General features: G+C 41.4%; 1 protein-coding gene across 20 annotated transcripts in view; it reads right to left on the bottom strand.

Annotated features, from left to right (window-relative positions):
- The window catches only part of ATXN2 (ataxin 2), a 155529-nt gene that overhangs the window by 79321 nt on the left and 48377 nt on the right, over window positions 1-27831 (bottom strand). For all 20 annotated transcript variants that reach the window (XM_021922948.2, XM_021922950.2, XM_021922947.2 and 17 more), the window contains exon 5: window positions 27672-27822. In XM_021922948.2, coding sequence (XP_021778640.2) covers window positions 27672-27822 — 151 coding nt within the window. The remainder of the gene's footprint in view (window positions 1-27671; window positions 27823-27831) is intronic.

The raw sequence follows: 27831 nt of genomic DNA on the forward strand, positions 1-27831 counted from the left end.
GAGTCTCATTCTGTTGCCCAGGCTGGAATGCAGTGGCACGATCTCGGCTCACTGCAACCTCCACCTCCCGGGTTCAAGCGATTCTCCTGCCTCGGCCTCCCAAGTAGCTGGGACTACAGGTACGTGCCACCACGCCCGGTTAATTTTTTGTATTTTTAGTAGATGTGGTTTCACCATGTTAGCCAGGCTGGTCTTGATCTCCTGACCTTGTGATATCCCCACCTCGGCTTCCCAAAGTGCTGGGATTACAGGCATGAGCCACCGTTCCCAGTCCACATGAAGCATATTTTAATGTATTGACATAATTTATTAAATTATATTACAGATAATTACTCTGTGTGTCTCAGAAGTGATCAAGAAAATTTCTGGCCAGATGCGGTGGCTCATGCCTGTAATCCCAGCACTGTGGGAGGTCGAGGCAGGTGGATCACGAGGTTAAGAGATCGAGACCATCCTGGCCAACATGGTGAAACCCCATCTCTACTAAAAATATAAAAATTAGCTGGGCATCGTGGCGCACGCCTGTAGTCTCAGCTACTCGGGAGGCTGAGGCAGGAGAATCACTTGAACCCGGGAAGTGGAGGTTGCAGTGAGTGGAGATCACACCACTGCACTCCAGACTGGCAACAGGCTGAGACCCCATCTCAAAACAAAAGAAAAGAAAAGAAAAAAGAAAATTTCTATCAATACATCAGAAATAACTCTTTTTTTTTTTTTTTTTCCTTTTTTGAGATGGAATCTTGTTCTTTCACCCAGATTGGAGTCCAGTGGCACCATCTCAGCTCCCTGTAACCTCCACCTTCCAGGTTCAAGCAATTCTCCTGCCTCAGCCTCCCGAGTAGCTAAGATTACAGGCGCCCACCAACAAGCCAAGCTAATTTTTGTATTTTTAGCAGAGACAGGGTTTCACCACATTGGCCAGGCTGGTCTCGAACTCCTGACCTCAGGTGATCCACCCACCTCAGCCTCCCAAAGTGCTGGGATTACAGGCGTGAGCCACCACGCCTGGCCTAAAATATCTCTTTTGTTTAATGGATGTACTAATTAGATATATCTTCAAAATACTTGCAGCCAAATATATGTGGATTTTGTTTTTAACTTTCCATATTCATGTCTATGTGCAGTGGTCAATATCCAAGCAAACTCTTGCCATTATTAAAGTAAAGCCATTCTAAGTGGTTTTAACCCCTCCCAGAACCCACTTCTTCATACATAACCACTCTGCTAAAAGTTCAGGCCCTACAGTATTACCTGTCTCAGAAAGTTCAGGTGGCAGGCGTATCTGGACTTCCTATTAACACACACTCACTTTGTGTCCTCTTCTCTTCTACTAATGTTACTGAAGAGTACTGACTTATGAAAGCAAATGTACCATCCACATGTTTAGCTGACCATACTGCTGTCTGGCAAAGGAAATTTTCTCTAGTTGGGAGTTAGACTCAGCTAAATAAAGGACCACTGGGCAATGACGGCATTAGGAAATGCTCTGTAGATATAGGTTTGCATTTAAATGACTGGACCCATAGGGTACCACCTACTATGAACTAAGGAGTAATACTTCTGCTGATCTGGCTCTGCTGAGGAAATTAAGCTCCCAGCCACTGTTTCCTCCCAGTACTGCAAGTTGCCACTAAGAGGAGGAAGGGACGAATCAACAACTAAACACACAATACTCCTAACAAGAGGTTACTCCAGAGGAATTTTTTATTTGGCAATGCTTCTGTAACTGTCATTGTCTCCCTAATGGGCAAAGTGATGCCAAAATAAGAAATCTGAGCCAGCAAATGTAAGCATGGAACTTCAAGCCTAACTAATTCTAAACTCTTCTTATCCCAAACTAGGTGTGGGTAGGTATGAGTGTGTGTACCTGTACATCAGGAAATAAAAGCATCAATCCACCTCTGGGCTTAGCTGCCAGCTCCACCAGCAGCACTACTCCCACTGCTAGCAATTCTAAGAGCCAAGAGTGTGCTGAGGGAGTTCCCCAGAGTAGCAGGACTCAGATGGGGGTGGAATGGAGCATTCACTAGAAATGGCTGAATTTTGGAAAATCTCCGTAAGAGATTCCAAGAGACTAATGCTATCTTACCAACACCTCATCTTTGCTGAAAGCTACTGATGGCACTAAAAATCTGATCTTATTTGATACTAACCTGAATCAAGTCCTACTCTACATTATCTTAAAGTTATGTGGATTGTTGGCAAAAATTAATTTAGCCACGTGTATTTTCAAGAATGTAAAATGTTCCAAGAAAACATCAAATAATAACCTACTTTAAGATCCTGAAATTCCTTTAATTCTTACAACACTAGACAAAAAACTATACTACAGGAAAATTCCAAACCAGTCATATTATCTTCTGGAAGAAGCAACAGGACTGTTGCTTTACATGTAAGATCCTGTTAATGTTTTAATCTTACTAGTTTTTGAAAAGCACACATTTAAGTAAATAAAGCATTTATTTAGATAGAAGCTCAGCATCAAAGACAATACACTTTTGATTCAAGAAATTAAAGCTCAAAGCAGTTAGAGATTTTTATAGAACCATATAAATAGATATTTTTTCTCACTAGAGGGTATGTATGTGTGTGAAAATATTTAGAAAATCTTGAGTCAAGCTGTCTTCAAATCAAAAGATCCCAAATTTACACACAAAGTAGCTTAAATATGTTTTTATGATATTATTATAAACGAATTTCTAAAAGGATCCCCAAGTAAGAACCAGTGTGGAAAAGCAAGCAAGCATCTAAAACTTCAGTGGCCCAGGCTTTATTCCACTGACCCGAATTTAAGCTGTGTTAAGAGGACATTATTAATAAATCTATTTTTCTCAATGCTACATTTTAATCTTAAATTTTCTATTAACAATACCAAACTTAAAAAAAAAGTATTCACAGGTTATGTAGCAGTCTGGTCTGGTTTCGAGGCATAAATGGGGAAGGGGAAACACATAAGTGTGATTCTATAAAGAATATTCCTTGATTTTAAAATTTCACCAAAAGTAGCTCTTTTTAAAGATGAGTAAAGACTTAGGGGAAGATGTGCAGAAGTGGAGAGTTAGTACAAAATGAGGCTGTAGCATCAGGATGCTGAGGAAAACCCTAGCTATATAAGTAATGCATTTCAGGTCAACATTGCATCACCAGCTAGAAAGGAAGCAAGATCTGGGTATCCATTCTGCACTATTACCAATATCCACTATCGTAAATTCTGATTTATTTTACAATGGTTACAAGTCTGGATTTTTGTTTCTATTTCTTGAATTTTTTTTTAAGAGATGGGATCTTGCTCTGTCACTCATGCTGGAGTGCAGTGCCTCAATCACTGCAGCCCTAAACTCCTGGGCTCAAGCAATCCTCCCATCTCAGCCTCCCAAGTCACTGAGATTACAGGCATGAGCTGCCATGCCCATCAAGTCTGGATTTAAAAAAAAACATTGTTGGTAGTAAATAGTACAATGTTGTAACCAGGATTCCTGCAAAGTTCAGAAAAAACAACTGGCTCTAATCTACAGGCAACTGTGGGAATTTGCATGCAGATTTTACCAATGCCCTAAGTCAAAGTATATTAATTTTCCATCATCCCCTATGGTGAGAAACAAAAGCACTGTAAGAACAAGATGCAAGAATACAAAGTGACTATTAGAAACGTGTTACCTGTTTCTGAAGAAACTACAGGCACAGAGAGAAAAAAGGAAAAACATAAAAACCATCAGATGAGATGATAAAAGAATTAGTTTTTCAATTTATAAAAGCCTCTAGACTAGCAGGCGACGTTGGAGGAAAGAACGAAATTGTATCACCTCCACCCCCTGTATCCTACCTCCATGCTACCCCCATAGCAGCCGGCTCTCAACACCTTCCCTTCTGATTCTGGGCAGAAACCCAGTCATTTTGGGCCAGTGATGCCACCTGGTGGTGGTCATAAAGAAATGTCTGAACCAATGTGTGAAACTCTTCTGAGTATCCCCAGCCCCATACCCAGGAAACAAGAGTACGTATTCAGCTTCTCAATCTTCCCTCTTTTACCTCTGAGCCAATAATGCCTCTGAAAAACCATTCAAACTTGTCTGAGCATCTCTTAAAGGGCCAGAATAATGGTCAAATAACTAAAATGCTAGTGTTTAAACATTAGAAATAAATATAAACTTAAATGTATAAAAACTATAAAATGACATAAAACTGGATGAAATAATCATTGACATCAGATTTAACATTAGAAACCCTCAAATGTGCTTCCAGAGAAGTCATCAAAATCCTCAGCTACCCATTTCAATTCAACTAAATCAGCCTTTTCTCAAACATCAAAATTCTAGATAAACCTAAAAAAATCATATTGTTTTGATCAATTACTATTCTTGTGGCATTTTCAACAACTTTTTAAGACAGTTTCTCATTATGTGTCATCAGTTATATGTGGACCAATCTATATACTATATAAAGTATCAGTATATAGATTGGTATCAGTGGGTGACAACCTGGCAACTGGGACTACTTACTCATTTTTAGCACTTACTGAGTACCTACAATGCACTCATAAGTCTGGACAAGGCGGGGATTCACATTTGACTGATACAATTCCCAGTATTTCCTGTAGGAGCTCCTGGGTGTGAGAGATTAGTTACAGAAACAAAGCAAATCTTTTAGAATCGAATACAGTGAGTGCTACGATACAATTAAGAACAAAGTTCTGAGGAACAAAAGGCTCTGGCTTTCTAAAGTGACAGTGACAGCCTAGCAGCAGCAGCTGATCGAGGCCTTCAAGAATACAAGAAGAAAATAAGGGGAAGTAAAATGATTCCAACATAGACTGGAGTGGCATTAAAAATATGTGTATAGGCGGGGGCGCAGTGGCTTACACTTGTAATCCCAGCACTTTGGGAGGCCGAGGCGGGCGGATCACCTGAGGTCGGGAGTTCGAGACCAGCCTGACCAACATGGAGAAACCCCCATCTCTACTAAAACTAGCTGGGCATAGTGGCGCATGCCTGTTATCACAGCTACTCGGGAGGCTGAGGGTAGGAGAATCACTTGAATCCGGGAGGCGGAGGTTGCAGTGAGCTGAGACTGCGCCATTGCACTCCAGTCTGAACAACAAGAGGGAAACTCCATTTAAAAATTAAATAAATAGGCCGGGCGTGGTGGCTCACACCTGTAATGCCAGCACTTTGGGAGAATGAGGCAGGCGGATCATGAGGTAAAGAGATCGAGACCATCCTGGTCAACATGGTGAAACTCTGTCTTTACTAAAAATACAAAAATTAGGCAGGCATGGTGGTACATGCCTGTAGTCCCAGCTACTGGAGAGGCTGAGGCAGGAGAACTGCTTGAACCTTGAATTGCTTGAACTACTAGGAAGGCGGAGGTTGCAGTGAGCCAAGATCGTGCCACTGCACTCCAGCCTGGCGACAGAGTGAGACTCTATCTCAAAAAAAATAAATAAATAAATAAATAAATAAATAAATAAATAAATAAATAAATGTGTATAAACATTTTCTGGTGTACACAGAGACCGGAGGCTTCAGGGGCCTGGGGCTGGGTTAGAGGGAGATTGTATCTTTTCATTCTTATGCTCAGCCTGTTCTAACTGCATTGTATACTACGAGCATATACTACATCACGTATTATACAGATTATATTAAAGACTATAATACTGAAGAATAACATAAACAAGTTGGGGATAAGAAACACAGTAAGGGTGCAGGATGTATGAATTGGAACAACAAAACCAAGGGCACAGGTGGAGCCATGCTCCTCAGGCTAGAATGGGGTACGGGTATGATGACAAAACAGGACTGTGGGGAGCCTCCAGATTAGGAATTCTTAGCCTTTTTCTTAATACATGGGCCCTTTGACATTTTAGGGAAGCCTATGTAACCGTATTCAGAATGTACTTAAATTCATAAAATACACAGGAAATCAAATGAGAACAATTAACAATGAAATGCAGTTATCAAAAACTAAAAAAATCTGTTGGCATAGTAACATACATGCTTCTTAATTAAAGCATTAAATATTAAGATCCAGTAACAGGTTTAATAACTACTATAAATTTAAAGAGGTGATGAACATACATAATTATTTGAAGCCGGGTGCAGTGGCACATGCCTATAATCCCAGCTGCTCAGGAGGCTGAAATGGGAGGACTGCCTGAGCCCACGAGTTCAAGGCCAGAGTGGATAACATAGCAAGATTCTGTTTCTAAAAATAACTTGAGGCCGGGTGCGGTGGCTCACACCTGTAATCCCAGCACTTTGGAAGCTAAGGCAGGCGGATCACTTGAGGTCAGGAGTTGGTGACCAGCCTGGCCAACATGGTGAAACCCCATCTCTACTGAAAATACAAACATTAGCTAGGCATGGTGGTGCGCGCCTGTAATCCCAGCTACTCAGGAGGCAGAGGCAAGAGAATCGTTTGAACCCAGGAGGCAGAGGTTGCAATGGACTGAGACTGCACCACTGCACCTCCAGCCTGAGAGACAGAGAGAGACTCCATCTCAAATATATATATATATAAAAAATAATAATTTGAGATATCCATAACATCAAGCAATATGGAATTAACTGAGTTCTATACGTGCTTAAGTCATAAATACTGCTAACACTAGTTGTTTGTTGCCTATATTTTTAAATGGGAAAAAATGCTAAATTTCACTCGAAGGTTAGTGTAAATAAAGATGTAAATTCCTCTTCATCCAAGGTCATCAATGCCCTGAATTCTCTCCACAAATTCCTTGAGAATCCACAGATCCAGGTTAAAAATCCTGCCTCTTTGTACTGACAAGCAGGAAGAAAGAGCCTCTGCCATGAATAAAGCAAATAGGTGAGGGACTAGAAGGAGTGGTCATCAAGGTTGCAGAAACAGGTTTAAGGGAGAAAAAAAAAAAAGTCTGCTGAGCTCTCCTGAGGCAAGAGCTGGAAACTAATCAGCCCCCCAGTGGGACTTTCTCCAGCCACACCCAGCAGGCTGGATTAGGAGTAGACAGAGTTTAAGATCTCAAGAGGAACAGAGAGCGCTGTGAGGGGCAAGAAGAGAATAGAAGTGTAGTTTATAGCTGTGGTCAGAGTAGATCTTGGAAGGCATTCTGGAAGAGAAGCAGTCCCTTCCGAGTGATGACACAGTCATGAAAGCAGGATGCTACAACGCCGTGGAGATGAAAGGGATGGATGGAACAGAACTTAGGAGGCTATGTTTCCTAAAGAATAGTGTTCTCCAAATGATCCATTTGAAAATAAATTATTGCAACACACACTACAGTCGTCTTTCAGTATCTACGGGCGATTGGTTCTAATACCCCCTGGGGATACCAAAATCCATGGATGCTTAAGTCCCTGATACAAAATAGTATATAATATTTGCATACTCTCGCATACTTTAAATCTCTAAGTTACCTATAATACCTAATACAAAGTAAATGCTATGGAAATAGCAGTTGTACTGCATTGTTTAGGGAATAATGACAAGAAAAAAAGTCTGTACATGTTCAGTATAGATGCTTTTCATTTCCCATATAATTTTCTTTCCTCTTTTGAGACAGAGTCTCACACTCTGTTGCCCAGGCTGGAGTGCAGAGGCACAATCTCAGCTCATGGAAACCTCTACTTCACAGAATCAAGCAAATGTCTTGTCTCAACCTCTCGAGTAGCTGGGATTACAGATGTGCACTACCATGCCCAGCTAATTTTTTGTACTTATAGCAGAGCTAAGGTTTTGCCATGTTGGCCAGGCTGGTCTTGAACTCCTGACCTCAGGTGATCCATCCACCTCAGCCTCCCCAAGTGCTGGAATTACAGGTGTGACCCACAGCCCCAGCATATTTCCCATATTATTTTGGATCCATGGTTGGTTGAATTCACAGTATGTAACACATGGATAGAGAGGGCTGACTGTATCTGCAAACTAACATTTGAAGACATCAGGGTCCCAGCCACAAAACTAAGAAATGAATGATAATTACAATTTTAATCATTGTCTATGGTACCATGCCTATGTAAGAGGAAAAAAAAAAGTTCTTCCCTGGTTTAGGAGTATAAAATTGGGTCTAGTGAGTATAAAAATATATTTTAAAAAATTAAAAACATAAAAATATAGTAAATATAAGTAAATTAAGTTTAAAAATATAAATATTTCAGTGGTGGCTCACACTTGTAATCTCAGCACTGGGAGGCCATGGCGGGTGGACTGCCTGAGCTCAGAAGTTCGAAACCAGCCTGGACAACACAGCAAAATCCTGTCTCTACCAAAAATATAAAAAATTAGCCAGGTGTGGTGATGCGCACCTGTGGTCCCAGCCACTCGGGAGGCTGGGGTGGGAGAATCACTTGAGCCTGGGAGGAGGAGGTTGCAGTGAGCCAAGATCTGTATTACCACACTCCAACCTCAGTGACAGAGTGAGACCCTGTATATAAAAAATATATATATGTAAAGTTTTCAAAAATCAATCAAAGGAATACATGTATGTTGAACACCTAGTAACTGTAAGTCACTGTATGTATACTAGACACCATGGTTGGGGGGACATTTCCTTAATTCTATAAATTTGTTTTCTAAACTCCAGAAAAGTTTAATGCATTGGGAGAGATAAAATATACTGGCAAAAAGATACTACACACTGCTTCGTAAAGATGAGTGTTTAATACATGACGGAAAGCACTGGTTCTCCAACTGTACTTCATGACATCCTATGATGTCTTCAGGACACCCCAGAAGACAAGGGAAAACTGAGTACGTAGGGAGCTAGGACACCACTAGCTCTTCTTCCGACCACGCTTGTTTTAACTAAGAGTCAGCATGGGATCTCATCAGAGGGAAAAAACTGACCTATTCTATGCTAAAAAGAAAATGTTAAAGTCTGGGCATGGTGACTCACACGTGTAATGCCAGCACTTGGGAAGGCTGAGATGGGAGGATCACTGGAGCCCAGGAGTTCAAGATCAGCCTGTGCAACACAGTGAGATATCTGTCTCTACAAAAGCTAAACTAAAAAAACAAAAAAATTAGCCAGGTAGGGTGGTACATGTAGTTGGGAGGCTGAAATGGGAGAATAGCTTGAGCTCACGAAGCAGTAACCCATGATGGCACTACTGCATTCTAGTAGGGGTGACAGAGAGAGACCCTTTCCCAACAAATAAATACATACAAACATAAATTAATTTAAAATATAAAGTTTAACAGCCATTGTTATAGGCAATAAAAACAAACCACAATGAGCAGGGAAGGTGAGAGAAGACTCTAAAAAGGACAGATGTGGGCTTGGTTTTGAAAAAGTATCTAAAACTCCAGTTAATAAGGTAGATTCTTGAAGTTAGGATTAAATCCAGGAGTAAAAGAAGAAGGCACAGGCTGGCCACGGTGGCTCACGCCTGTAATCCCAGCAACTTGGGAGCCCAAGGCACGTGGATCACAAGGTCAGGAGTTCGAGACCAGCCTGGGAAACAGTGAAATCCGTCTCTACTAAAAATACAAAAATTAGCAGGGCATGGTAGCACGCGCCTGTTGTCCCAGCTTTTTGGGAGGCTCAGGCAGGAGAATCACTTGACTTGAACCCGGGAGGCGGAGGTTGTGGTGAGCCAAGATTGCGCCACTGCACTCCAGCCTGGGCAACAGAGCGAGACTCTATCTCCAAAAAAAAAAAAGAGAAGGCACAAAGTTGGTGATGTCTAACACACAGAACATGCCACAGTAGGTCAATAAGTGGATTAACATTGGGAAATAATGAGAGATAAGGTTGAAAAAGAGAAGTTCCACTGGGAAGAGTCCTGTATAGCATCCCAACTTTATTCTGTAAGCAATAGTGGCCACTGAAGATTTTGAGCAAGGGATGAGATGATCTAATAAAAGCAATGTCTAAGAATTTCTTTACGTCAATGCCCAGGACTGACTGAAAATGAGAAATCTGGCAGACAAGTTGTTTAGAAGATTATAACAATATTTGCCTTGGTGGAAGAAAACAGGGACCACCCTTATTTTCTATTTTCACTGTTAAATCTTTTGGTATACACTTTTTGAAATTTTTACCACGTGTGCATATATAATTTTTTAAAGTAAAGTTGTAAACAGAAAAAAAATCTACAATGAGATACTACTTCTTACTCTCCCACTAGGATGGCTATAATCAAAGAGACAGACAATAACAAATGCTGGTGGGGATGTGAAAAACATAAGAAACCTCATACACTGCTAGTAGGATTGTAAAATGATACAGCTATGTTGGAAACAGCTATGTAGGATTGTAAAATGATACAGCTACCATGCCCAGGAGACCAGCCTGTGCAACAGTGAGACCTCACCTCTATTTTCAAAAAAATAATAAAAAGGAAAGAAACAGCCCAACAGTTACATAAAAGCTTCAACACAGATTTAGCATATGAGCCAGCAATTATCTTGCAGGTATGTGTGTGTGTGTATGTATGTATGAGTATGCATACACACACATCCCCATGAAAATTGAAAACCTATGTCCACACACAACTTTTTTTTTTTTTTGAGATGAAGTCTCACTCTGTCACCCAGGCCGGAGTGCAGTGGCATGATCTTGGCTCACTGTAGCCTCAGCCACCTAGCTTCAAGTGATTCTCTGCCTCAGCCTACCTAGTAGCTGAGATTACAGGTGCACGCCACCACACCCAGTTAATTTTTATATTTTTAGTAGAGACGGGGTTTCGCCATGTTGGGCAGGCTAGTCTCAAACTCATGGTCTCAAGTGATCTGCCGGCCTCAGCCTCCCAAAGAGCTTGGATTACAGGCATGAGCCACCACACCCGGCCCACACAAAAACTTTAAAAGTCAATGTTAATAGCAGCATTACTTATAAGTCAAAAGGTGGAAATAATGAAAATATCCACCAACTGATGAATAAACAAAACGTAATGCGCCTGTGTACCTGTACAATGGAATATTTGGCCATGAAAAAGAAGTACTAATACATGCCACAACACGGAAGAAACATACCAAGTGAAACAAGCCTATCATAATATATATGGCCAGGTGCGGTAGCTCATGGCTGCAATCTCAGCACTTTGGGAGGCCAAGGCGGGCAGATCACTTGAGGTCAGGAAATCAAGACCAGCCTGGCCAACACAGTGCAACCCCGTCTTTACTAAAAATACAAAATTAGCCAGGTGTAGTGGCAGGAGCCTATAGTCCCAGCTACTCAAGAGGCTGAGGCGGGAGAATCGCTTCAACCTGGGAGGTAGAGGTTGCGGTGAGCCGCGATCATGCCACTGCACTCCAGCCTGGGCAACAGAGTGAGGCTCTGTTTCAAAAAAAAAAAAAAAAAGAAAAAAGAAAAAACAAAGAGGCTATATATGATTCCATTACTATGCAATGTCCAGAATGGGAAAACCTATGAAGACAATAGATCAATAGTTGCCTGGAGCTGGGGAAAATTGAAACAAACAGAGAGGAACTGCTAAGGGGTTTAGAGTTTCTTTTCAGGGTGATGAAAATGTAAATTGATTGTAGTGATGGTTGCACAATGCTGTGAACGTATTTTTTTAAAAAAATGGGCTGGGAGCAGTGGTTCACGCCTGTAATCCCAGCATTTTGGGAGGCTGGGGCAGGAGGATCATTTGAGGCCCAGAGTTTGAGACCAGCCTGGGCAACATAATGAGACCTCATCAGTACAAAAAATAACAAAAATTAGCCAGAAGTGGTGATGCATGTCTGCAGTCCCAGCTTAATCAGGAGGCTGAGGTGAGAGAATCGCCTGAACCCATGAGTTTGAGGTTATGGTGAGCTATGATGGCGCCACTGCACTCCAGCCTGGACAACAAAATAAGACCCTGTCTCAAAATAGAACGGAAAAAAAAAACAAAACCTAATTTTCTCCCTATCTCAAATGAATGATTAAATTTTCTAGCACTATGATAAAGTGAGATAAAAGGAAAAAAAAAAAATCCGTAAGAGAAAAATATATCCTGTTTAAGTAATAAAAACCAGTATTTATTTTCCTTACTAATAAATTGTTTGTGAGCGGTACACATTGGATTCTTCAGTTAAAATTCAAGGGAAAACATTTATAAGATAAAATACATCATCTTAGTTTGACTAAGCCCACTAAATAAGAAAAAAGGCACTACAATTAGTAATTTTTCTTCTTGTTGTTGAGACAGGGTCTCACTTGGCTCACCACAGCCTCAATCTCCCTGGGCTCAGGTGATCCTCTCACCTCAGCCACCTGAGTAGCTGGGACTACAGGTGCACAACACCGTGTCTGGCTACTTTTTGTATTTTTTTGTAGAAACGGGGTTTCACCATATTGCCCAGGATGGTTTTGAACTACTGGGCTCAAGCAATTCATCTGCCTTTGCCTCCCAAAGTGCTGAGATTATAGGAATGAGCCACTATACCCAGCTGGTAATTTTATGTTTTTATAGCAATTTTCTTAAGCTCTAAATTAGCTAACTTAAAATTTGAACTAAAAATTGTTTAGAAATGGTATCACTTAAAATGGTGCTGCATTTTACTTCAAAATCAACTAAAAAATAAAAATAAAAAATTCAAACTTACTAATGAGGTTCCTCTGAAAGCTGAGTGAAGATCAATAGCCCACGCTCTACAGAATCAAAAATACATCAAATTCTACAGCAAAGCCTGAGTGGTGCAAAACAAGAATAAGACAAAATACGGAAATTCACTTCATGAGGTTTGCTGTATTTAAAAAAATAAGGTGATAGATTCCATGTATGTAATACTAGATTGCTGATTCCCACACTATCTCCTAAAAAGATCAAAAGAAGTTTTAGAAAAGATTCCAATATAAAGATACTGCTGTTTTCATTTTCTCCATTAGGCTTCTGAATCAGGATCTATTTTAAGTGGGGAGGAGGAGGAAAAGCTACCTGGAAGAAAGTTCTGCCATCTCAAAATATGAAATTAGCCTAGGCCTGGTGTGATAGCTTAAGCCAGTAATTCCAGCACTTTGGGAGGCTGAGGCAAGAGGATCACTTGGGCTCAGGAGTTCAAGACAGCCTGAGCAACACAGTGGGACCTTGTCTCTATTTTAAAAAGAAGAATTCTAAAAATAGAGAGTAAAAGAGACAAAGAGAAAGAGAGAAACAAGGAGAAATTAGTCCAATCATTGTTTGAGCACTTCTTTATAAAAAGTACTATTTTCAGCTCAAAAATTAAAGGAAAAAAAAAAAAGAAAGTGATTCTGTAGAAGAGCTAAGACAAAAAAAGTAAATTTAGAAATGTTCAAGAATCAAAAAAACAGAATTTAGGAACTGAAATGTCCATACTATTAGCGAAGAATAGTAGTCTTTTTATAACAACTTATTCTCAAACCTATGGCAAAAGTGTTCAGAATTAGGTTAAGGAAAAGTCAGTAAAATGAAATGAATTCCAATTCTTACAGCTATACAAGTATCTTGTTTCCCTGGCAAATATGTAAAACATTTTATAGATTCGGATTCTTTTCTAATAAAAAACAGAACAACTATTCAAGTACATATGCCCACTTAATATTCTTTCCCAGGAGTATGAAATAGAAATAGAACAAAGTAGAAATTAAACTGAGATAATTTATTCACATTCCTTCTCTTGCTTTATTACTAGTTTTAATATATCTGCTATGCATAAGACTCCACTGAGACCATCCAAGGCAAGAGAAAAAAATAATACTAAAACCAGACAGTAAGTATATTAGCATTACACAACCCTGCCAGTAAAGTCTTACTGAAAATGTCCTGAAAACATATGAGTTACTTACCTAAAAAAGAGTTTAAGAATGCTACTTGTTTTACTTAAACTATCCCACTAGCAGAGTGTTAAGTGTTTTTGCAACTCCCTCAGTACCACTAAGTAGTATTAATCTTTCTCACATTTACCATTCAGCACGAGCTGATAGACAATCTGAATTTCTTAAAAATAAAATAAAAATAAACTACACTTCTCAAATCATTACAAGTGAGGAGGGCCACCTTTTCTTATGTTCACTGGCTATTTTAAAAACCTTTTTTCTACTTTTCCCAGTTTGTGGCAGGTCTTTTTAAATGTACGGTTACTTTTGGACACATCTAAGTATTTTTGTTTTTGTTTTTTTGAGATGCAGTCTTGCTCTGTCACCCAAGCTGGAGTGAAGTGGCACAATCTTGGCTCACTGCAACCTCCCCTTCCCAGATGCAAGCAATTCTCCTGCCTTAGCCTCCTGAGTAGCTGGGATTACAGGCATGTGTCACCACGCCTGACTAATTGTTTTCTATTTTTAGTAGAGATGGGGTTTCACCACATTGACCAGGTTGGTCTCAAACTCCTGACCTCAAGTGATCCACCCGCCTTGGCCTCCCAAAGTGCTGGGATTACAAGCGTGAGCCACCACACCCAGACTAAATCTTTACTTTTTTAATAATCAAATATATCAATCTTTTATGTTTTTTTTTTTGTTCTGGTAGTCATGCTTATAAAGTCCTTCTCCACTCAAAATTACACAGATTCACAGATCTGCTCCAGTGTAGTTTGAGTGTTGTTTTGTTTAATTACAGTTCTCTCATTAATCTATTTGATTTTATTTTAGTTATCAGTGTGAAGTAGGAATCTAATTTGTCCCCAATGTCCCAGAATCATTTACTGAATAATCCACCTTTCCTCCAGAATTAAAGTGCTATGTTTATTGTATATTAACAAAATACCACATAAACTCAGTTTTGGATTCTCCATATGTAGCCACTATGACAGTTATGTTTTAATTCTTTTTTTTTTTTTTTCTTTTTTTTTAAACAAGAGTTTTGCTCTTGTTGCCCAGGCTGGAGTGCAATGGCGCAATTTTGGCTCACTGCAACCTCCGCCTCCCGGGTTCAAGCAATTCTCCTGCCTCAGCCTCCCGAGTAGCTGGGACTACAGGCATGTGCCACCATGCCTAACTAATTTTGTATTTTCACTAGAGACGGGGTTTCTCCATGTTGGTCACGCTGGCCGTGATCTACGCACCTCAGCCTCCCGACGTGTTGGAATTACAGGCATGAGCCACCGCGCCCGGCTGACAGTTATGTTTTAATTCTGACATATTTTAATATTTGGTAGGGCAAGTTGTCCTTTATGACTCTTGTCGAAAGAAATTTCCAAAATTCTTCTGTTACTACACAAAATCTAATAAACTTTAGAATTATTTTGTCAGTTTCTACAAAAACAGAGATATGTATGTGTGTGTGTGTGTGTGTATATATATAAATATATATATAATTTTCTTTTTTTTTTTTTGAGATGGAGTCTCGCTCTGTCACCTGGCTGGAGTGCAATGGCGCAATCTCAGCTCACTGCAATCTTCACCTACAGGGTTCAAGTAATTCTCCTGCCTCAGCTTCCTGACTGGCTGGTACCCGCCACCACGCCCAGCTGATTTTTGTATTTTTAGTACAGACGAGGTTTCACCATGTTGACCAGGCTGGTCTCAACCTCCTGTCCTCAAGTGATCAGCCCACCTCGGCCTTCCAAAGTGCTGGGATTACAGACGTGAGCCAACACACCCAGCCAAAACTGAATATATTTAAAGATTTCTTTGAGGAAAACTGATAACGTTGTAGTATTAAATAATTCCATTCAAAGTATGGCATGTTTCTCCATTTAGCCAAACCTACTTTTATTTCTCCTTCAGTAGTGTCTTCATAAATCTTCAGTTTATCCCCATGTCCTATGCTTATTTGTTTTTGTTTTTGAGACACAGTCTCGCTCTGTCACCCAGGGTGAAGTGCAACATGGCCATCTCGGCTCATTGCAACCTCCGTCTCCTGGATTCAAGCGATTCTCCTGCCTCAGCCTCCCAAGTGGCTAGGATTACAGGTGCCCGCCACCCCACCCAGCTAATTTTTGTATTTTTAGTAGAGCCATGTCGGCCAGGCTGGTCTCCAACTCCTTACCTCAGGTGATCCGCCACACCAGGGTGCTCTGTTTTTGAGACAAGGTCTTGCTTGTTACCCAGGCTGGAGTGCCGTGGTACAACCACAGCTCACTGCAGCCTTGACTTCCTGGCTGCAAGTGATCCTCTTACCTCAGCCTCCCAAGTAGCTGGGTCTACAAATATACACCACCACACCCGGCTAATTTTTGTACTTTTTGTAGAGACAGGGTTTCGCCAAGTTGCCGAGGCGGGTCTTGAACTCCTGAACTCATCCTATGGCCTCAGCCTTCAAAAGTGTTACAGGCATGAGCCACTGCACCTGGCCTATTTCTACACTTTGGATTCTGCTCCCATGTATCTTGAATCAACCTTACTCTTACTAGGACCAAACAATATTTTTTTATTGTCTAAATAAAATTCTATTTTATGTTAGAGGTTTTTCTTTTTTATATTTAATAAATGAAGTTATTGTTTTGACTTTGGCAAACATGTGATAGGGCAGAGAATTTCTATATACTCTAAAAAATATAAAACATAACTTGAATAAATGGAAGATGACCATATCTTCATAAACAAGTAATACTTTTCTACTGTGTACCACCAACTATTCTGTTTAGCTTTCCATCACATAGTTCCATTCCACCTATTTCTTTCTTTTATCTCAGTAAGCTCTGTACTGCCTCCATACTGGCCTCAATAAATGCCACTCTCCATTTACTGCTTGGCCCCCGAATAAACACATATCTGTGTCTTAATAAACCACAGCAAAGTCGAGGCTGTAAACTTTCTAATGGGTCAGTTTTAAGAGAAGAATATTGTACCACTGAGAGTTCTAGCTAGCTCACTAGAATGACAACTCCCAAAGTCCATGGCCCCAACTCAATCTCCTTTCCTGCCCACTGATCTGGACCAACCTAGCTACAAGACTACTTGTGTATCCATTATTTCATCTGTCTATGTACCACAGGGCACCTCAAAGGAGAGGCTATCCATCCTGATCACTTGCCCAGCTTTAGTGCTGCCTGCCTGCCTGCCTGCCACATCTAAAGCCTACTGCATGCACTCCTAGCTACAAGGATATGCCTACTTAGCTGCAGGGCTGTGGCCTACCTGCCCTAGCCCTAGTAAAGCATCATCCATGAATGAACTTGAAACACATTTAGACTTCTCAGGCCCCAAGGCTTCCTAGGTCATATCCTGCTCTGCAATCTGCCTCTTCATTACATGACTGATACAGCATTTCTAATGTCACGCCCTTCTGAAGAGATCCCTGTTTTTTACTCGTATTCTGTTACTTAACACAAAGAGCTATCAGACCAAAAAGACAACCATATGAGAACACAACAGCACAACACCAGAATAAAACAATCTGTAGAATTTTATTTCTCACTGTTCTATAATTACACATTCATACTCCAACTTCTTCCAACTACTAAAATCTACACAATTCTTTTATTTTTTATTTTTATTTTTGAGATGGAGTCTCGCTCTGTCGCTCAGACTGGAGTGCAGTGGCATGATGTCAGTTCACTGCAACCTCCGCCTTCTGGGTTCAAATGATTCTCCTGTCTCAGCCTCCTGAGTAGCTGGGATTAGAGGCGCACGCCACCATACCAGGTTAATTTTTTTGGTAAAATCTACAGAATTATTTGCATCGCTGACTCCATTTGTTATTCAATGTCACACAGTTCAGTATTCCATTTTTCTTGAATTCATTCACATGCTTTTGTATCTTTAACTCTAAAAATGCTTAGAATAGAGTACATGGCGTACATGAACTCCCTGAAGAAACCGTGAACACCATGAAATTACATATAGTGTGAGCACGGTGGCTTGCACCTATAATCCCATCACTTCTGAAGGCCAAGGTAGAGGACTGCTTGAACCCAGGAGGTAAAGGCCAGCCTGGGAAACATAGTGAAAACCAGTGTCTAAAAAATATTTTAAAAATTAGCCGGGGATAGTGGTGCGCACCTGTAGTCCCAGCTACTTGGGAGGCTGAAGTGGGAGAGTTGCTTGAGCCAGGAGGTTGAGGCTACAGTAAGCCATGATCACACCACTGCATTCCAGCCTGAGTGACAGAGCATGACCCTGTTTCTTTAAAAAAAAAAAAAAAAAAAAAAAAATTAATTTTTAAAAGAATTACATTACATGTAAAATCTACGTGTGTGGTGTAAATTTTTCTAGGGTGAGGATATACAGTTTCACTAGGTATACAGTTTCACAAGGTTCTCAAAAGGGACCCAAAATAGATGCTTATAGTTCTCTGTACTGTCCATAGCAACAAGCACAGCAAGGAACACATCCCAGAGCTCTCTAAGTATCTGTTGGATGACTATATATGTAAGACCACTTACAGCTTTTTCATTCTTTCCATAAAATAATGCTTCTACAAAAGTGTATTAAGGCACTGAATTTCATTTATTCAAACACATTTATATTGAGCCTGTACCATGTGCCAAAGCACTATACCAAACCATAAGAATAAATAATACAGTATCAACTGTCTTACTTTGAGCACAAGGAACTCAAAGTATAACAGGGGAGACAAGCACATAATTTTAATACAACATGGAATAAGGGCAATGATATACACGATAGGAGGGAACTTGTGTGTGGTAGCTGGCAGTGTGTGTCATGTGGCAAAAGCAGCAGGCAAAGAAACAGACACTGGGGACACACATCTAAGGGGGGTGTGAAGGAAAAGCAGCCCAGGAATGAGAAAGGGAAGGAATGATCAAATAAACATAAAAAATACAGAAGAGCAAATTCTGAAGGAGGGTGAAACGAACATTTAAGTGCAGCAATAAAGACAGAAAAAGATTCCACAGGACCTGGCAGTTAGAGGTTAACGGTAGCCTTAGGCAGGATAATGGCTAGAAGAATTCAGGATTAAAAAGAATCCTTTTGGGCCGGGCACAGTGGCTCACGCCTATAATCCCAGCACTTTGGGAGGCTAAGGCAAGCGGATCACGAGGTCAGGAGATCGAAACCATCCTGGCTAACACGGATGGTCTCTACTAAAAATACAAAAAATTAGCCGGGCAAGGTGGCGGGTGCCTATAGTCCCAGCTACTCGGGAGGCTGGGGCAGGAGAATGGCGCAAATCCAGGAGGTGGAGCCTGCAGTGAGCCCAGATGGTGACATTGCACTCCAGCTTGGGTGACAGAGCGAGACTCTGTCTTTTAAAAAAAAAAAAAAGAATCCTTTTTAGGATGAGCAGGAAGCGAATAGGTTTTCAGGCTAAAAGGAAAGATTAAGTAGAAAGGAGGATGTTGAAGAGTCCAGAAACAGAGAAGTGGTATAAAAGAACAAGGAGAAAATAAGACGGCCGGGCGTGGTGGCTCACGCCTGTAATCTCAGCACTTTGGGAGGCCAAGGCAGGTGATCACTTGAGGTCAGGAGTCCGAGACCAGCCTGGCCAACATGGTGACACCCCGTCTCTACTAAAAATACAAAAATTAGCCGGGCATGGTGGCAGATGCCTATAGCCCCAGCTACTCAGGAGGTTGAGGGGGGAGAATCCCTTGCACCTGGGAGGTGGAGACTGCAGTAAGCTGAAATTGCACCACTGCACTCCAGCCTGGGTGACAGACGGAGACTCTATCTTTAAAAAAAAAAGAGCGAGGGCCGGGCGCGGTGGCTCAAGCCTGTAATCCCAGCACTTTGGGAGGCCGAGACGGGCGGATCACGAGGTCAGGAGATCGAGACCATCCTGGCGAACACGGTGAAACCCCGTCTCTACTAAAAAAATACAAAAAAAACTAGCCGGGCGAGGCGGCGGGCGCCTGTAGTCCCAGCTACTCGGGAGGCTGAGGCAGGAGAATGGCGGGAACCCGGGAGGCGGAGCTTGCAGTGAGCTGAGATCTGGCCACTGCACTCCAGCCCGGGTGACAGAGCCAGACTCCGTCTCAAAAAAAAAAAAAAAAAGAGCGAGGAGGTAGGTAGAAGGGAGAGAGTCAAGGGCATGATTGAAGAAGTTGGCTTAAAAATCGTCTCTACTAAAAACAGAGGAAAAACAATAACGAGGCCAGGTGTGGTGACTCATGTCTGTAATCCCAGGATTTTGGGAGGCCAAGTCTTTTGGAAGACTCTTAGGCCCAGCAGTTTGAGACCACCCTGTGCAACATGGGGAAACTCCATCTCTACAAAAAATATAAATATAAAAAATTAGCTAGGCATAGTAATATGCATATATAGTCTTAGCTATGTAGGAGGTTGAGGTGAGAGGATCACCTGAGCCTGGGAAGTCGAGGCTGCAGTGAGCTGTGATTGCATCACTGCCTCCAGCCTGGGCAACAGAGCAAGACCATCTCAAAAAAAAAAAAGATGGCACGGAGGAGGAAGATAAATTTGTAGATAAGGGAGGGAGTGGTCAGTTGATGGAGATCTTTTCCATTAACCAACCTTTTCCTTACATGATTTTTCACTAAATGTGACAAAGAATCTGTTAAGCGAAAGTAATTCTTCAGACTAAATCCAATTAAAATGGTCATGAATAAGGAATCGCAGGATATTATATAGTATTAGAATCAAAGCATGCAATTAGTTATAAGTTTAAAGGACAGAACATGTTCTGTGTTGGCCGGGCGCGGTGGCTCAAGCCTGTAATCCCAGCACTTTGGGAGGCCGAGACGGGCGGATCACGAGGTCAGGAGATCGAGACCATCCTGGCTAACACGGTGAAACCCCGTCTCTATTAAGAAATACAAAAAACTAGCCGGGCGAGGTGGCGGGCGCCTGTAGTCCCAGCTACTCGGGAGGCTGAGGCCGGAGAATGGCGTGAACCCGGGAGGCGGAGCTTGCAGTGAGCTGAGATCCGGCCACTGCACTCCAGCCTGGTCGACAGAGCGAGACTCCGTCTCAAAAAAAAAAAAAAAAAAAAAAAAAGAACATGTTCTGTGTTACTTCACCAAAGCCAGTATAGCATGTATTTTTGATCAGTCCTAAATAGCCCTAAATGCAGTGGAAAATATGATTTAGGCCAAGGGCTGGCAAACTTTTCTGTAAAGAGACAGTCAAATTTTCTGGCTTTGCAAGCCCTACAGTCAGCTACAACTATTCAACTCTACGGCTACAGCCATGAAAACAGCCATAGATAATGCACAAATGCATGGGCATAGCTATGCTACAATAAAATTTATTTACTGATGGGTAGATCTGCTGACCCCTATCATCTAGGATGAGAATCCTACTAAGAAAATGAAGCAGTAGGAAAAAGTATGAGGAACAATGGAATAAGAAAACAGAAGTACAGCCATAGTTGAGTTGGAGTAAAGAGAAAAACATGAATAATAGTGCAACAGGAAGAGCAGAAAGAAAATGAAGGAAAAAAAATAGAGGAGAAAGGAATACTGGAAATGGATGGAAAATCAAGTAAAAAACAAGCAGAGATAACAGGACAATTCCAAAGGTACACGAACACAGAGCGAAAAACGGCTGATAAGAAGTTTTGGCAAAATGAAGAGAATCTCAGATCTGTCTACACTGGAATTCAAATAAAGGATAAATAAAAACTGATTTTCCAATGATAATCTGATGGTCTCCTCTAATTATGAATGTGCCAAGGGGACTCACAGCTCATAAGATGTAAAGCTACTTTCAGTTTGTCAGTAAATCAACTGGAACATGTATAACATTCAAGAGACCAAATGAAATTTATTCATCGTACCATAAGAAGTCACTATTTCTAAGCCTTTTACTCATTTGCATATATGCATGAGTATAACTTTTAAACTTTATTGAAATCAATGATGTTAGCATCAAGAACTTAAAAGTCACACTGACCTTACTCATGTTAAAAGGTTTCCCCAGCAGTGGCTCACGCCTGTAATCCCAGCACTTTGGGAGGCCCAGACGGGTGGATCATGAGGTCAGATCAAGACCAACCTGGCTAACACGGTGAAACTCTGCCTCTACTAAAAATACAAAAAATTAGCCAGGCGTGGTGGCGGGCGCCTGTAGTCCCAGCTACTGGGGAGGCTGAGGCAGGAGAATGGCATGAACCTAGGAGGCGGAGCTTACAGTGAGACGCGATCGCGCCACTGCACTCCAGCCTGGGCAACAGAGCGAGACTCCGTCTCAAAAAACAAAAAAAAGAAAGAAAGAAAGAAAGAAAAGGTTTCCCCAGCAGCTGGGTGCAGTGGCTCACACCTGTAATCCCAGCACTTTGGGAGGCCAAGGTCGGGGGATCACAAGGTCAGGAGTTTGAGACCAGCCTGGCCAATATGGTAAAACCCCGTCTCCACTAAAAATACAAAAATTAGCCTGACATGGTGGCAGGCGCCTATAATCCCAGCTACTCCAGAGGCTTAGGCAGAAGAATCGCTTGAACCTGGGAGGCAGAGGTTTCAGTGAGCCAAGATCATGCCACTGCACTCCAGTCTGGGCGACAGAGCAATACTCCGTCTCAAAATAAAGGTTTCCCTGGCCGGGCACGGTGGCTCATACTTGTAATCCCAGCACTTTGGGAGGCCTAGGCAGGTGGATCACCTGAAGTCAGGAGTTCAAGACCAGCCTGACCAACATGGAGAAACCCTGTCTCTACTAAAAATACAAAATTAGCTGGGCATGGTGGCACATGCCTGTAATCCCAGCTACTCGGGAGGCTGAAGTAGGAGAATCGCTTGAACCCAGAAGGCGGAGGTTGCGGTGAGCGAAGATTGCATCATTGCACTCCAGCCTGGGCAACAAGAGAGAAACTCTGTGCCAAGGAAAAGGAAACAAAAAGGTTTCCCCAAAAATAAAGTCAAAGATTTAAAATACACACACACACAAAATCTTGAACAACATAATAGTCTGCATCTTGTATTTCTTGAGTTTTTTTTTTTTTTTTTTACTTTTAGTTTTAGTTTTATTTGTGGAAAAATCCTTTAACAACCATGCAACTTACTTTGGCTGGGCGCAGTGGTTCACGCCTATAATCCCAGTAATTTGGGAGGCCCAGGCAGGCGGATCACCTAAGGTCAGGAGTTTGAGACAAGTCTGGCCAACATGGTGAAACCCCATCTCTACTAAAAATACAAAAATTACCCAGGTGTGGGTGGTGTGTGCCTGTAATCCCAGCTACTAAGGAGGCTGAAGCAAGATAATCGCTTGAACCCGGGAGGCGGAGGTTGCAGTGGGCCAAGATCATGCCACTGTACCCACCCTAGGCAACAGAGCATGACTCCGTCTCAAAACAAACAACTAACTGAGATAAACAACAAACCACATAACTTATGTCACTGCAGTATAATGTTAAGAACATGAGTTAGAGTGGAAAAGCTAGATTTGTGTCCTCACTTTAGCAAGTTTCCTAAATATGCCTCTGTTTCCTCATTTATGATGTGGATAATAGCTGTACCTGCTACGGAAACAAGTTGTGATGATTACGTGAACAAGTGTAGGCAAATCTGTTAGCACAGAGTCTGGCACATAGAATATGCACTCAAATTGTAGTAATATTATCAACCTTAAGAATCTGACAGCACTATTACAGAAGAGAATTATAAGATAAAAGCTCAGAAACGAAATCAATTCCTAACTTTTAGGAAACTACAATGTCATATTAGTATACTCTAATCATTCACCCACTTCTATTATAAAAAACACTCAATCCATCTATCCATTCAAGATGTAGAAAAGTACTACCAAATGATAACAGCAGAGACTATTTCAGGCAGTTGCCGATTCTGAGACAGAAAGGGGACTGTGAGGCAAGAAAAAAAAGCAAAAATTCTTTTTTTATTCTGTCGCCTGGGCTGGAGTGCAGTGGCGCGATCTCACAATCTCTGCCTCCCAGGTTCAAGCAATTCTTCTGCCACAGCCTGCCCCTGAGTAGCTGGGATTATAGACATGTGCCATCATGCCCGGCTAATTTTTTAATTTTTTAGTAGAGATGGGGTTTCACCACGTTGGCCAGGCTGGTCTCGAACTCCTGACCTCAAATGATCTGCCCACCTTGGCCTCCCAAAGTGAGATTACAGGCGTGAGCCACCGCACCTGGCCTAGAAAGCACAAATTCTCAAGGCCACAGAACAGAGCCACTCCTGGGATCTCATCACATGAAGGCCATAGCTCACACCCTTGACTGCCCAGAGCCTCACCCAGGCTAATTATAATTAAACCAAGATCTTTAGAAGTGAAAACATTTTTAGCCGGGCGCGGTGGCTCACGCCTGTAATCCCAGCACTTTGGGAGGCCGAGGCGGGCGGATCACAAGGTCAGGAGATCGAGACCACGGTGAAACCTCGTCTCTACTAAAAATACAAAAAATTAGCCGGGCGCGGTTGTGGGCGCCTGTAGTCCCAGCTACTCGGGAGGCTGAGGCAGGAGAATGGCGGGAACCCGGGAGGCGGAGCTTGCAGTGAGCTGAGATCCGGCCACTGCACTCCAGCCTGGGCGACAGAGCGAGACTCCGTCTCAAAAAAAAAAAAAAAAAAAAAAAAAAAAAAGAAGTGAAAACATTTTTAAAAACTCCCCGCGTGACTAAACGTGAACCCAGCATTAAGAAGCATTGATTAAGCCATACCTTCCTTTACTTTGGGAGTAATCTGAGTAAGTCTCTAACACAAAATAATAAAAATCCAGATGCAGTACTAAATGCCTTAATTTTGTTATTAATGAAACCATGCAGCCTGGCCAACATGGCAAAACCCTGTCTGTACTAAGAACACACACACACACAAAAATTAGCAGGGCGTGGTGGCATGTGCCTATAATCCCAGCTACTTGGGAGGCTGAGGCAGGAGAATCGCTTAAACCCAGGAGGCAGAGGTTGCAGTGAGCCGAGATTACGCCACTGCACTCCAGCCTGGGCAACAGAATAAGATTCCATCTCGAAAAAAAACAAAAGAGAGAGAGAAAATCATGCCAATTAATAACTCTAAAACAGATTTATCCATACTGATTGTACTTCCAAATTAATACTTTTCTTCTTTTATAGAAGAGAGCAATTTCTGCCTGGATAGTCTTAACTTAGCTTAAGAGACCTGAAAAGTCCTAAACACATGACTTCATACTATTTTCAGGATACTATACACTGGACACAATTGTATAATTCACTAAAGCACTCTAAGTTTTGAAATAAGATACCTGGCCAGGCGTGGTGGTTCACACCTGTAATCCCAGCACTTTGGGAGGCCAAGGCAGGTGGATCTCGAGGTCAGGAGTTCAAGACCAGCCTGGCCAACATAGTGAAACCCCCACTCTATTAAAAATACAAAAATTAGCCAGGCACGGTGGTACACACCTCTAGTACCAGCTACTTGGGAGGCTGAGGCAGGAGAATCGCTTGAACCTGGGAGATGGAGGTTGTGGTGAGTTGAGATTAGGCCACTGCACTCCAGCCTAGACAACAGAGCGAAACTCCATCTCAAAAAAAAAAAGAAAAGAAAGAAAGAAAAGAAGAAATAAAATACCTGAAATTACTCCAATAGTAGATGTCCTCATCAAGAAAACTAATTCTGTAATATATAGCAAAATATACCCATCCCCTTATGAGTATAATGAGATTTTCAAAGTTGTCATTCTGATCTGTATTTTCTTGCCTTTCTATAATGAACTAAAATTATCTGAGAAATAAAGACATAAAGTAATAAAAATTTAATGACATTAATTTTGAAGAGGAGCAAGGAATGGACCATCACAAACATCTCAAAGTAATATTCAGTCTTCCACATTTGGGAAATGCCAATTCATCATAAAAACAAAAAGACAATGCATACTGTAAATGGCTATTAAATGACCTGATACCCAACAGAGTAAGGAACCTTTTTTTTTGTTGTGGCCAATACTCTTTCTAGAGTGTTATGTATTAAATTCAACTAAAATTTTATCTTCCAAAATCAATTTTTGAATTTATAACAGTGGAATATTTCAATAGTATAAGTATAAATAATTTAGTACTCATAGGCATAAACAAAAATCAACTCCAAAGGTAGCTGCTAAAAAAAGACTTGTTTATTTGTATAGGATGCTGAAGGCCTCTTAAGACAAAGAGTTGTGAATCAAAGACAAGGACATTTGAGAAGATTCAAAAACAGAACACTGTGCTTTCATCAGCATATCAAGACAGTTAAAGAATACCCAGTACTGTTAGCCTCTGAAAAAGCAAGCCAAGAGAAAGACTCCTAAGTCTAAGAGAAAGAAACCTGGTATATTATTATTTCCATGTAACAGTGTAGAAGAATCAGCCCAACAAAAAACAGCTCTTGGTATAGATTTGAATACTGAAAATCAAATTGCACTGAATTACAATTTACAACAGAATTACGTATTTCACTACAGAATTTGGCATATACAAATAAATAAAAGAATTTTAGAACCGGCTGGGCGCAGTGGCTCATGCCTGTAATTCCAGCACTTTGGAAGGCCGAGACGGGCGGATCATGAGGTCAAGTGATCGAGACCATCCTGGCCAACATGGTGAAACCCCGTCTCTAAAAAAAATACAAAAATTAGCTTGGTGTGGTGGCACACTCCTGTAGTCCCAACTACTCAGGAGGTTGAGGCAGAAGAATCGCTTGAACCCGGGAGGCAGAGATTGCAGTGAGGTGAGATGGCACCACTGCACTCCAACCTGGGGACAGAGCAAGACTCCGTCTCAAAAAAAAAAGAATTTGAGAACCAAGTTCAGGATTGCCCAGAAGTGCCTTGCAATATGTTACTGAACATTCAATAATGCTCTGCAAATGAGTAACAGGAATTCCCACTTTGTTCGTCAATGGACACTTAAAAAGAGACTAAATTTTTAATATAACCACATAATCGCTTTTAAATTCTCAAAATCTTGCCTCATATTCTATTTTTTAAATATACATGTTCTACTTCTTTACCCTTTTTCATTTTCATTAGACAACTGTTTTCTACCAGCCGTTCTCTACCTTTCTTCCTTAGCCCTATGCTTTGATTTCTTTCCAGATTTGCCACATGCCCACTTATAAACGAAAGCATTGTAGGACAAATGGGACAAAAAATTTTCAGCTGAATATAATCAGTAGCATTCTTGACCACAAAACTGTAGAAAATGCTTTACAAACTAATTTTTTAAGAGATCACAAAAACTCTATTTTTCTCTAAAGTACTAAAAGTTTTTCCAACAAAAATGCATTAAAATTCCCATTTTTCGGCCGGGCGCAGTGGCTCAAGCCTGTAATCCCAGCACTTTGGGAGGCCGAGACGGGCGGATCACGAGGTCAGGAGATCGAGACCATCCTGGCGAACACTCCCTGTCTCTACTAAAAAATACAAAAAACTAGCCGGACGAGGTGGTGGGCGCCTGTAGTCCCAGCTACTCGGGAGGCTGAGGCAGGAGAATGGCGTGAACCCGAGAGACGGAGCTTGCAGTGAGCTGAGATCCGGCCACTGCACTCCAGCCTGGGCGACAGAGCAAGACTCCGTCAAAAAAAAAAAAAAAAAAAAATCCCATTTTTCTAAAAAATTGCCTTACTTGGGTTATTCCAGAAAGCAGATATTTCTTTTTTCTTTTTTTTTGAAACAGAGTCTCACTCTGTCACCCAGGCTGGAATGCAGTGGTGTGATATCAGCTCACTACAACCTCTGCCTCCTGGGTTCAAGCAATTCTGTCTCAGCCTCCCTAGAAGCTAGGACTACAGGTGCACGCTACCACTCCCGGCTAATTTTTATATTTTTAGTATGTTGGCCAGGCTGGTCTTGAACTCCTGACCTCAGGTGATCCACCTGCCTCAGCCTCCCTAAGTGCTGAGATTACAGGAATGAGCCACCATACCCGGCCCAGATATTTCTTTTAAAAAAGTTTGTAACAGCACTGTGGAAATCTATGCTTGAATAAATTTAGTAAACCATGAGGCATATTTAGGAAATCAAAACCCACCTCTTTTTGCATAACTGGAATCCATATCTTTAAACTGTACCACAACAAAGTCTGAACATTTGAACAAGATACTCTCCATTATTTCTTCACGTTTTGGCCCCGAACTGGATTCTGTACTTTTCTCATGTGCGGCATCAAGTACCAAATCACACTAAAATGA

The sequence above is a fragment of the Papio anubis genome, chromosome 9 (genome assembly GCF_008728515.1).
Source record: "Papio anubis isolate 15944 chromosome 9, Panubis1.0, whole genome shotgun sequence".
Taxonomy (NCBI): domain Eukaryota; kingdom Metazoa; phylum Chordata; class Mammalia; order Primates; family Cercopithecidae; genus Papio; species Papio anubis.